The 13,035-nt window shown below is 42.9% G+C and overlaps 1 protein-coding gene across 1 annotated transcript; it reads left to right on the top strand.

The window, feature by feature from the left end:
* The first annotated feature begins 5,056 nt into the window (after nucleotides 1–5,056).
* lfng (LFNG O-fucosylpeptide 3-beta-N-acetylglucosaminyltransferase) lies at nucleotides 5,057–12,668 on the top strand. Its single transcript, XM_040046348.1, has 8 exons — nucleotides 5,057–5,614; nucleotides 9,431–9,479; nucleotides 9,689–9,791; nucleotides 9,870–10,023; nucleotides 10,118–10,203; nucleotides 10,604–10,769; nucleotides 10,858–10,943; nucleotides 11,029–12,668. The coding sequence occupies exons 1-8, from the start codon at nucleotides 5,204–5,206 to the stop codon at nucleotides 11,093–11,095; spliced, it is 1,122 nt and encodes a 373-aa protein (XP_039902282.1). The 5' UTR covers nucleotides 5,057–5,203; the 3' UTR covers nucleotides 11,096–12,668.
* The last annotated feature ends 367 nt before the right edge of the window (nucleotides 12,669–13,035 follow it).

The raw sequence follows: 13,035 nt of genomic DNA on the forward strand, positions 1-13,035 counted from the left end.
GCCCCCAGCCGATATCCATAATTGGGGCCAACCCACTAAATGCATTTAAGTCCGGGGCCTTGGATGTGAGGCAGAAGACCAGACCAGAATAGACAAGAGTCCTCCCAGTTTAATATGTTGATCATTTGATGCTCCCGGAACAACAAGAGCTGCCACAAAGACAGAGTGCTGGGAAGCATTAGGCTGACAGACTGGAAGTAGGGCAGAAGCAGGGGGTGACTGTCAGGTCTGAACAGTTATGCAAATAGCTGTAGTACTAAAGAGGAGAGTGTGAAGGGAACAAATATGACGGCGGTGTGTGTGGAACTTTAAAATCAGCTACCAGCAGTGAGTTTCCTGTTTTCACTGGACCTGCAGAGTTATGGTTTTCTCCTCTTCAGGAAAAAATTCTCTTGGCTCAGACTGCTGTGGGTTTTTTTCCCTTTATATTTATCTAAGAAAAAACTTTATTGCTACTGATTCCTTCTTCAAAAAATCAAAAGTTAAGTGTACTCAACGTGATGGCAAGCAAACATAGAAAACTTTGCGATTGAAAAGATGGGTTAGGCAAAACCCATTTGCAGTGGTTTTCAATATGGAATGAGAAGGAAGGAATGCATCAAACAATTAACAGGATATGAGTTGCTCTGATGCAATCGAAAAGAATGTAATAACACTGCGTTGTTGTTAAACACGAGCTTTTCTGGGCTATTCATCCACCAACTTACTTCTTACAGTATGCATTGTGATATGGAAATAATTCACCTGTTATATAATTCATCAGCTTTTAGTGGTCTCTTGGGTTTACTGAGAGCTTTGTGAAGTATCGCTGTTGTGTCTTGTTTCCAGTGGCAACAGGTGGTTTTGTACAATTTAGAGACAAACATCCTATTGTGAAAACAGAGAAGTGTATCACAAGCGCAACAGTTTGGATGGACAGTATAGATATTTCATGAAACCAACCAAATCTAAAATGTACATAAAAAGGCAATATTTCTTCAAGTAAACTATCTGAATATCTCCACACTAATACAGTATGAAAATAATATTCACGATGGGAGCATTTGCGTGTTTTATCTGAACTTTATCTCGTATTATACTCTGTTTTGTTCTTCCATTGTGCTCACGTGAAGGAACTACTTTCAGACTTTTGGGAATTCTGTGTGTAAATCAAGAAAAATGGGTCATATTTACTCCTCTCAAAGCAGCTGAAGCATTCTCGGTTGCAGTCTTTGGAGAGTTTCCGCTAATGTAGCATGAGGAGGGAAACTGAAACCGAGATCTGAGGCGGACGGCCGGTCCCCTGGCTCTCACTTCTGGTGTGACCTGTAATCCCATCAGAGATAGTGTGTCCACGGTGGGAAAATAAACAGAACTGAAGACTGATCCCACCACTTGGCTCCCATCTCAGTGTGGTGTTATTCCATTTGTACTTTTTTATAGATTCAGTCCCACTTTTGATCGGGGTGCCCAGTACCACCCTCCACCCTGGTTAGTGTTTTTATAAAATTGGACAGTGTGCTATATCTGAAACATGCGCTGCATACTGGTTATATGTTTGCTTCTTTACATTCATTTGATCAGTTCAGCAAGTTAAATGAAAGTAATCAAACTTGACTAGTTTATACTTCATTTCGCCCTTTTTAGCATTTATAATAACGTCAGAAATTATATTAGTAACTGCAACAAAATCCTCCAAAATGAATGACAAGTGAAACGCAGTTGTAATAACTCATGTATACCTTAGGAAATTAGCTAAATAATTATTTTTAAATCAGTTTAGAACGAAAATACAGAGTCTTATACTCAATTTATCAAACATTTGTCTACTTATAAATCCTAAGTAATAGGATTTATGTGTTACTCATAAATGCAAAACTCACAGAAATATTTATTAAATGTTGAGATCTGATTATTAAGCCCATTTTAAGGAACATTAAAGGAGACATTAGTTCTTTTCACACTGTTGGATGATCTTTAATCAGCTGCATATCTAGTAGCCCTATAGAGTGATTTCCAGTTGTGCCAGGGTAACAATAATTTGGCATATTATTATTGTTGTCCTGTGTTCTACCTCCTGCATGTGTCAGAAGAGAAAACTTTGAGCACTGTTCCAATCTGACTCTCTTAACATGTTCCAGAGTTCTTGTTTAAACACAGCTCTAGACAGCGTGCTTTATCCATGCTCCCTCCTGCAAGCTCTGTCCATGCAGCTCTCTTGCTGAAACTAAATGGAGTGTTGCCAGTAATGAGATTGCATTCAAAGTAGACTGCATATGAAAAAGGGCAACTTCAAATAATGTCCTGACCTGGTCTGCTGACACTGTGTGAAAGTGACAGACTCGGTACTGAAGCAACATGGCATATACCATGGAAGACTGGAACTGAAATATTCACTAATAAACAAAGGCTTCAAAAAGCAGCAGCATTCATGGAGCCATCCTCGGGAATGTTAAACAAATGGAAAGAAATGGAAAGAAAATCTTGCCTTGAGCTAATGTCTTCCATTCTGTCTTATAGCCGAGTGTGTTTTCAGGTTTTTGTGGATTTTTTTGTGGGCTTGGGTGATCACGCTGTCCCACTTCATCCTGGGTTTCTTTACCTGCTGTATGTGTTTCACATGCAGCCTCCTTTGGAAATAGAAGAGCTATATATAGCAACCCTTTAATTTTATCATCTGGGCTCAGATCCCCTGACAGACTGATGCCTTCAAAGGGAAAAATCAAGCACACTGTGTGTTTATTTGTGGGTTTGTGGTCAATGTGGTGAGGAAGTGGCCTCGTCTGAATAAACTAGGTTTAATACCGCTGGTATTCAGCAGTAATGTTAGATGGAGAGGTCAAAGAAGAGGTAGAGGAAAGGCATCTGAAAGCGTTTCAAATGGCTGAAATCAAGTGAACCGAGAGGGAGGCGGGAAAGGGAGCAGAGGCTTCTAAGACTGGAGAGAGTTTTGACTGGCCATTTTAACAGCTGACATTGTTTCACAAATCTAAAGAGCCAAAACACAGTTTCCTTGCTAGGAAGAAATCCATGCAAACCCAGCAGAAAGAGGCGTTTGACTGAAGATTAATGAAAGCCACAGAGACAGCCCCTTCTGTCTGGTTTCTCATGCTTTCTTTTAGACGCCTTTCTGTGCTCACTGTTAAAAGGTGGACAAAGAGCCTTGTCTGGAGCAGCAGAGCGGAGAAGTAACTTCTGTCTTGCGTGTCTCAGAATTAGACAGAATGAAACACCTGCAGCGGAGAATATGCTGTTCTTGTGCATATTCTTTAAAAAGACTGATTTCATTTCTTGAACTGCAACTGCTGCAAAGACTTACAGAGTCAAACAGGAACACAGACTTCAGACTTGGACAAGTGTGACTGTTGATCTTTTCCTGATGCCCCTGATACGCCTAGTCTTTGGGACACTGTTAGTTTGCTGGTATTACAATCATTATGGTCTGTGCAGTTTTTCATCCTAATTTGGATACTGTTGATCATCTTAGGAGAACACTGTGATAATAATAAACCCATGTGCAACGCGTTACTGTAATCCGATTACTTTTTTCAAGTAACGAGTAAAGTAAGGGATTACTATTGCAAAAACGGTAATTAGATTACCGTTACTTTCCCGTAAGCACACTGCGTTACTAAAAACGTGATTTTTTTGCGAGAATGTCTCATGACAATGACGTAAGCGAGTGCCACGTTCGTGACAACAGCTGTGTGCAGATCAACAATGGATAATATATCGAGTGCGGGAGAGAGTATGAGCGTGCAGCGTTTAAAGCGTGGAAGTACTGACCTTACTTTGAATTTGATTACATAAAAAGTGACAAAAACATTAGTGTCCCTTGCGCGTGGGAAGAAAACTTATTCTTACAGCGAAAAAAACCCCTAAACTTCCAAGCACCACGCTACCACGTAATGGGAAATTCATGGGGAAACTCGCGGAGTCTTCAATTGACCGCTGCGGCTCACCTGCACCTGGGCAAACCTCCGCCTACCCCACTCCTGCTTTACAGGTGAAAATAGAGCAACAGGACCGCTAGTCTTTGATTTTATTTATTTTCTGCCGTGTTTTACTTGCATCTATTTGAAAGACTGAGTGTAAACACAAAAAAATATTTTATTTTATGTGCTGGAATGTGCAGAAAATAGGTTTAAATGTTAAACAAATTTCTTACAGTCAGAGAATGTTGCATATAATTACATTTTTGCTTGATGCATAAAGTTAAAAGATTAAAACTAATAAAACAAGTTTTAAAAAGAGACTTTTCCATTTGATTACATTTTGTATGATGGATTATGCAGAAAAAGTAGAATTGGGCTGAAAGATCTATTGCTTTATTACCTATTCAGGTTGTAAATCGTGTTTTTAAAAAGTAATAAAGTAACTAACTAATTAATTACTTTTGAAAATAAGTAATCAGTAAAGTAACGGGATTACCTTTTTGGGGAAATAATCAGTAATTAGTTACTGATTACTTGATAACTTGATAACTTGACCAACACTGCCCATGTGATTGACCAGACTGCCTAAACCTGACGGTTGCTGCGGGTTATTGAGACTCCACCAGCTGAATGTTGGTCTAAATGAATCTCTTTTGGTCAGCATCCCAGCACTCCATTGCCAGAGCCAAAATCTGAATAACAAGTGTTCAGGAATGGCCAACTGTTTAGTGGCCTCTCAAGGTCAATGGAGAACAATGGAGGCTGTTTGTCTGGTGAACACCCGGCTCACACTCGGGCGAATTCAAATAGCTTCACTTTGAAAAAGAAAGAAATTTAAAGAGGGGAAAAATAAGCGTGATTTCAGTGTGGTGAACAGAATCCTTTTATTAGCCGATGAGTCACAGCATTGTGGGGATGATGCACTTTTTCTCCAGGTGCAGTCTCTGAAACACACCTTTCTTCGTGACCAGCTGCAATTTTTGTTTTACTTGGGTCAAACGTTCACTTTCATGATCTGTGAAAGGACAAGCTGCACTCACGCACGCACGCCCCGTTGCTGCATCACAGGCTGAACGCTGGCTTCACGGACCTCCCACGAGGCGTGGCCAAGTGTCGAAGCTTATATATTTTCCTCGTGAACGTTCGCTCCTGTATTATACAGCTATGCGGCGCTACTGAGTTGATGTTTGTCCTTTTGCGTTTCATTGAGGAAAAAAAATACCATATGGACTTTGCATTGGGAGTTCGTTTAGGCGCTTTATAGGTTTTAGTCGTATTTAGGTTTAATCATGTTGAAAAATAATGGAAAGAAGACCGCAATCTCAGTAGCCTGCACAGCATGTCTCTGCCTGCTGCTGCTGCTCCTGGTTGCAGTGCAGCATCACCGGGTGCAGGTGAGCGAGGTGACGAGCGAACGGGACATCGGTACGCGCGCTCTGCTCCAAGATGCCACGCCGGGGGAAGGGGAGAGCGCACCGCCCGAGAGCGCACGGGATAAGAAAGGATTCTCGGCTTACTTCACCAAACTGACCCGGGGACGGAGGGAGGTGGAGAAGCCCGCACGCTCGTTCGCGGACCCCCCTCCAGCTGAGAACATCAGCGCGGATGACATCTTCATCGCAGTGAAGACCACCAAGAAGTTCCACCAGTCCCGGCTGAGTCTGCTTCTGGAGACATGGATCTCCAGAAACGTGCAACAGGTAAATGGGAAAAGTGTAGCATGGAACATTTTCAGCTCGTTATCAAAACACTGCGCGTGCACAATCCGAAAGTTAAAGATTTCAGTGATTTACTTTGTAGATTATGTCATTGTTACTGAGCCCGCGCTGCATAGTTGTAACAATAATCCAGTGTACGCATGCAGGTGATGATGATGTTTCATCGCTGTTCACGGTGCTTTATTGTTCCCCTTGTCACCAGATGACATACTGAAACGGCCACACTGTTCACCATGCTGAATTCCCTCTGCTCTGTCACTTTTTATTTTCCCCTGAGTGATGTCCCTGAGAACGGAGGGAGCAGTTTCAGAACTCCCTCTTCTCAACCCCCCTCTCTCCCCTCTCTCTATTATCCCCCCTCTTTTGAGGTGTCCCTGTGAATGTCCCCGGTGCAATGGATGCTTCACAGCCACCGACTCCAACGCTGTCCCCCTTCCAGGGCTAACAAAGCTTCTTTCTGAAGGGGGAAGAAAAGCTTTCCCAGCCCCTTGTCTCCCCTCTCTCCATGGGAACGTGGGAGCTGAGTCTGGGTCAAGCTTAGTGGAGGGATGGGAACGTGGGGGCTTCGTTTAGGGGATGCCTGGGACAAAAGGGTGCATCTATAGGCTTGCTTATGCTGGGAAAGAGCACGCTGAGTATGAAAATGTCCTTGAAAACCAAGCTCCTTTAGAGGGTGCACAAAGACAAGGCTGAGGAAACAGTAGCTAGTCAAAGTGATTTTATCCTACACCTCACATGCGCTTTTGCAGAAGTCGTTGTAATTTGTTTCGGCTACAGTCACATAAAGGTTTTCTTTTTATTCCAAGCAGCAATAAAGTTGAAGGGGATCTGTTTGATGCCAGGGTTTCAAATAATAATAGACTGTCACAATCACTGTGTGAAAAGGAGTAATGATTAGATGGAGTAGATCAAACTATGATCTGCAACAGCTGCTTACATGGGAACAGCTTCTGCTAATTGTTTGCAATTACTGCAGTGGATGATGTTAGTTAACCCATTTAAAACAGAATTATCAGCAGGGCTGTGAGGCAGGCAGCTGGTAGGTGGCTGCATGGACAAAAAGGACAGACTGAGCACCACAATGCATGAAGGAGTTCCTGGAGAAGGGGTGCCAGGTGGTCAGGGGAGACAGCACAATGGAAGGCCTTAATGCCAGCCATATGATGTTCAGAGTTCCCACCATGTACATATGGCCATCCTCTGTGATCAGATTTGATTCTCACGCTCAGCTGATGGACATCTGTGGAGTTTGCATCAATGTTGGAGTATCAGACACAAGGGACAAAAAGTATTATTTCTGTATAAGCAAGTATGTTTCTGCAGGCTTTTACACTTGCTTGCTTCTCACATCTGCTCAGTATGTGATCTGGTGGTGTTTCTGTGAGAACAGGGAAGGTAGATTATCTCTGTGATAGGTTTGTTGACACAATAGTGCTTGTGGCCTTCTTAATCTTTGAGCGCATACATAGCATAAATAACACTTTTGTAAATCCAGCTTGTTTGGGTCTTTATGCGCATTGTTAATAAATGCTTTTGGGAAAAAAACACTCAGTAGCTGGGACTTTACGTTTAAAGTTTAATTCCTAACCATCCGCTTTACTTTCTCTCTTTCCAGAGTTCATTTGGAAATCTGGCACATATGAGCGTTTTTTTTTTTTCCAGTGTGCAAAATTATTTCAAGTGTCTGGACAGCTGGCACTGACATCTTCACGGTGGTGTGCCATGCATTCCTCTCTTAAGAGTCTGATAATTAGCCAGCCGTCCAACAATGAGATCTTTTAGCATTTAGGAAAAAAAAAAAACCCACTTGGAGCTGCAGTTCAGTTATTCAAATGGCTTCAGTGTAAAGAAATAAAATACAAGCGGTCAGAAAGTGGGTGGATGTCATTAAGGAGGAAATCCTGCTGTTAATCTGCAACTTCTGATTTGGAAATCAACAAATGCATGCGTTTTATGCCATCAACTTATCTTTTACTGCATCCCTGATGAAACAATTCTAATCCTGTGTGATGTCTGCCAAATTATTAGTCTGCACAAAATGTGCTGAAATGCTTTGAAAAGCTGGGACAAAAAGGGGAAGGAATCGGGGTGGAGGTGGATGATGGAAAAGAAGGGAGCCCAGTGCCCTTCCTTCCTGTGGAGCTGGAGGCAGCCAGCCAGGCACCACGTTCAGCTCAGACGGGGCCGTGCCAGATCTTCCTGTGATCAGGAGCGCAGGGCCGCTCTTCTCCTCACCTCTTGCCCTCTCGCCTCTTATCTCTGCTCCACACAGGACCATCTCTTTTCTCTCTCGTGCATTCTTTTTGTTTGAATTAGTATTCCATGAAAGTAGCTCTTTTAAGTTTTCAGTGAAGGAACAATGACTAAGGAAAAAACTTCACTGGGAGATTTCTCTTTAGTTAACTCCTGCAGCTGTATGCAAATGCTGGCAAACGCTCTCAGCATTTACCCAGTGGAGACTTTACCCAGCATGAAAACTCACAGCATTGTTCTATTCAAGAGGCTCTGGCTGTGTGTGGGGGGGAGATGACAGGGGGTGAAAAGGGGGTGATTGGCCACACACGGTTTTTGATTTACTAATCAGCAGTGAGAATCCCACCACCGCTCCTCCATCCACCCTCCTCCTCTTTCTGTCAGTACCCAGGCAGCTCTGGCAGCTGCCTCAGTGATTAGGCTGTCTATTGAACGAGCTTTAAAGCAAACAGCGCCAGCCTCTGATCCCTTCACCAGCGAAACCACCACTGTTCCCTAAACAAATACAGGCTCATGGCTTTAGCGTTGAGCAACATCTGCTCAGAATTTGTTCCACAAACTGCTTGAGCAGCCTCGCTTTGTGTTGGGGGGGAGAAACAAAAACTAAACTGGAGCAACCGATGTTTCATTTAATTCAAGTAAAGTCAGCGGCCTGCTTATAGATGCACATCACAGATTGCAGTTGCTCAGCAGCAGGGCGATGGTGGTGAACGTGCAGGCATTAGAGCTCTATCTGTTAGTGAGGGTTAAGGGAGCATGACCTGGCATGTAGAGACACGTGGCGTAGATAGGATAGCGTGGTGTTCGGCAGGTGCTGCCTCACCTGAGGTGAAGAGTAAACAGACTACTGGCGGTTACAAAGCCTGGGGCCGGCCGCCTTTTCATCACCGCTATTCAGCAGCTCGCACCTGCTCTGTGTGAGTTGTCATAAAGAGAAGTCTAATCTCTTCCCGCTTCTTTTAAGTGTGTTCCTGTAAGGTGCCCTTTGTTCTTTACTCCTTTTATGACTAATTGCTACATTTAACAAGTGCCTGCAGTCTGGTGGTTTTAATTCTTCTAACGTTTTTGAATCTGTCAGTCACACAGATGCGAAGACAAAGAGACAGACATTTTTTTTCATGCTGCTGTTTTTATCAGCATTAATCATTTTGAAGCTCGGCAGCAGGTCCAGCAGAGCGACGAGGCTCAGCCACGGGATGTGATACACGAACGGGGTGTGTGTGTGGGAGGTGGACAGTCTGCCTCCTCCTTTGTTGTTTGTCTGGGATGCTTCGGGGCGGCTGCATAGTTGCCATGGTGAGAGTAAAATGCAGGACAAAAGGCCTTTATTAGAGCAGGAGGCTGTTTAACTCAATGCGTTTTCCACTGCATAAAAGCAACGCTGATTGATGCTAATCACACCAGCTGGATGTGACGGAGAGAGACTTTGAACACACTGTTGAATAAGACCGTGTGGCCACTTCACATGATCAGCCAGAGTAGCTATAATTTTGTGGTTCTGAAGGCCAAGTCTCCTTATCTGTGACTTCCCTTGTTTATTTACAGACGTACATCTTCACAGATGGAGAAGATGATGAGCTGAAGAAGAAAATTGGTAAGTTTTATGAGGGAGTTTTCAAGTTGCCAACAAAGATGCATTTTGTTTGAGAAAGGCACCATCAATGAGAAACCCAATCCCATTTTAAATGCCATAAAAATTTTGCTCTGAGCTTCTTGCCTCTGTGAAAGATGACTTTGAAATACACAGATGCTTCTTTGATGATGTTTTAAGCCATAACTCTGTTTCTTTCATGACCGCCACAGGGAGTCATGCAATTAACACCAACTGCTCTGCGGCACACAGCCGACAAGCTCTGTCTTGCAAGATGGCGGTGGAATATGACAAGTTCATCGAGTCGGGGAAAAAGTAAGCATCGCTTTAGAAAACGCTCACTTGTGCATTAGCCGAGAATGTCTTTGATCTAATAACTATTCTGTTTTGCAGGTGGTTCTGTCACGTAGATGATGACAATTACGTGAATGTCCGGGCCCTGGTGAAGCACCTGTCCCAGTACCCCCACACCCAGGACATGTACCTCGGCAAACCCAGTCTGGACCGGCCAATAGAGGCCACAGAGAGGCTGGGCGACAATAAGATGGTATGCTGAAGATTGTTGTTGATATCGCAGTATATATTTCAATGGTGACTCGCCAGATGGTAGCATTAATAACCTTTTCGTTCTCCTTTTATAGAAACCAGTGAATTTCTGGTTTGCAACAGGAGGAGCAGGTTTCTGTGTGAGTCGGGGTCTGGCGCTGAAGATGAGCCCATGGGCCAGGTAAGATATTTATAATTATACTGCACTAAGATTGCATTTGCCTTGTAGTGAACACATAAACTACAAAACACCCCAAACGTCCTCAATAGTCGATCCAATGGATTACTACATTTGGAATAGTAAATTTCTAAGCTAAAGCCCAATAAAAATAAAGGCAAGAAGTAGTGCCCCAAATCCCCACCCACACCACAATGCCAACCTTGGGCGTGTCTTTACTTGGATCTGTAACCAGCTTGCAACACCCAGAGACTCTAGAACTGCCATTATAAGAAAGTAGGTGCAAGGCTTTAGGTGTTTCAGAGGCATGTTACAATTTCAAAGTGACTTCCTGTCAGTAGAAAGGATTCGTACAGTAGAGCAGAGTACACTGGCACTGACCAGGTGACTTCTTATTTTTCAGTGGCGGTCACTTCATGAACACAGCCGAGAAGATCCGTCTTCCGGACGACTGCACCATCGGCTACATCATCGAGTCGGTTCTGGGGGTCCCCCTGACCCGCAGCAACCTGTTCCACTCCCACCTGGAAAACCTGCAACAGGTGTCCAGATCTGAGATTCATAAGCAGGTGAGAGGCTTATAGGACATTCTGCATCCTCGAGAAAAGGACAAATCCGAGTGAATGTGGTTTTCACGTTTTTGCTCTTTTTTTTCAGATCACTCTAAGTTATGGGATGTTTGAAAACAAGAGCAATATCATCAATTTGAAAGGAGCGTTTCCAGTAGAGGAGGATCCATCAAGGTGAGGGGCCGTTGTACTTAATTATAAGACGTATTAATTTAAGCACATTTTCAACATAGATCTAAGTCTTTTTCTTGTCTTCCAGGTTCAAGTCTGTGCACTGTCTCCTGTACCCAGACACCCCGTGGTGTCCTCCCCAGGTTCCCTATTAGGGCGACCGCTCCTTTCTCATCCTCGTCTCCGTCTTGCCTCGGTATCTGAAAGGCTCGTGGAGACCAGTGTTTGGTATTAGACCATGTGGCTGCTGTATTCTTGCTGCAGTGGTGCATGGTTTTTAATAGTTTTACTGGGCTGCTGTGCGGCCCGCCTCGGGACTCTTCCTTCCTCTCTGGAGCCAGAGCCTCATCCCGTATTATGGGGTACGGTCGGAGGACTTCAGCTCTGCAGGAAGTAGCTTTCATCGTTAAGCTTTGCAGGCAATCAGTTGAGCTTTGTGATGTACATGTTGCTTGTAAATGTATCTGCTATTCTCATAGAATGTATTGTCTTATATTTGAGCCTTTTGCCAGCTTTACATTAACACTTTTTTTTTGCTTTTTAAAATGCAGAGCCCTTCAAGTCTATGTTTGTAGGCTTTGGGCTTTTTTTTTCTCATTTAATTGGCTTTTTTGGGTATTTCTTTTGTATCAGATGACTCCGGACATTTGCTCTAATATGAAGATGTTGTTGTGCTTTTAAGTTAACAGTGTTATATTCCCCATAACCTGAGCTGGCAGTTGGCAGATTTTCAAATGCATCCTTTGGCGATCCAATCTGATGTGTATCAGGACAAAGCACTTTTCCCTTCCTCATAGTTTTGTTTTTATTTCACGAACTTACCTAGTTTACGTCCTCTAATGATATACTTCAGATTTGTAGCCAAACTAACAAAAAAAAACAAAAATAACCCCTCAAAATCTCAACATTTGCTCCTTTTGATGTATTTAATAACACTCCTTGCATTAGTTACAATCAAGGAAAAGTAATGAGTGGTAGAGATTTTGCTTTGGGGTTATAGTCACCTTTGCTTTGCTTTGCTTTGACAAGTCTTTTTTTTTTTTAATATTGCACAGCTGTGTTTCAAATGGGCTGATGTTTGCTCCTCACCTCTGAAAGGTACAACAGAGAAGAATTACTGTCTTTTTAGTTTGGATGATTCCCATTCGAAGAAGAAAAGCAAGAGCAGTTTGAATCAGTAGCACAGAAAAGGAGAACCAGATGGGTAAACTGAGCCGCAGTCTATAATAGTTTGCACAAAAGACTGTTGAGCCTCTGTGTTGTTGTCAATATGAATGTTCCTTATTTACACATAACATCAGCTGGTTACTGTTGAGGCCTGCGAGGTGAAAGCGACATCAGCGTTTCCTCATGGAGGTGTCTGTGTTCCCTCTGTGTCATTTCTCACCCATATTGGGTTACGCTATACATCTTGATTACAGTATTGTGTACTGTGCCTTTGTTTAAACGAGTAGGGATTGTCTATGCTTAGAATGTAATTTCCCCCTTTGTGGTTTACATACACTTAATGACCTGTATTTTTTTTTTTTTTTTTTTTTGTTTTGGACTGCTTTAAACTGTGCTAAATGACTGTGGTGTTTTATTCTCCAGTATCTGGAGGGTTTGACCAGTTCATTCCCAATAACTGGCTCCTCAGGGATTATGAGCTGATCCTGGTATTAACTACCATGGGACCCACGGTGGGACCTAAAACTCTGAATAAAAATGTATAACCACTGAGAAACTTTCCATTTTTTGGTAATGTTTTTATTTGACTGTCTTGCAAGCTTAAGATGTTACACTTAATGCTCACATTAATCCTATTTGTAGTACTTGGTCCTTTATGGACACTTGAACTTTAAATCTTGTAACAAAACTGTCACTCGTGAAATCTGGACGACACTGGGAGATTCAAGGTTTTGTTTTTTTCCACAGTTGTCCTTTCTCGGGAGTAGCAGACAACAAAAGACAGCCTGTTTCAGATGACATGTCAGTACAGGAAATAGTTTGATTTAGGTGTGGAAGCGGCCTTAGTAGAATCTGCAAGACACAGGATGATGATGATTTTCACGTTGCTGCATTTAGATATCAAACAGACTTTGTACAAACAGCCTGG

Source organism: Simochromis diagramma, unplaced genomic scaffold, assembly GCF_900408965.1.
Source record: "Simochromis diagramma unplaced genomic scaffold, fSimDia1.1 OVJJ01000321.1, whole genome shotgun sequence".
Lineage (NCBI taxonomy): Eukaryota > Metazoa > Chordata > Actinopteri > Cichliformes > Cichlidae > Simochromis > Simochromis diagramma.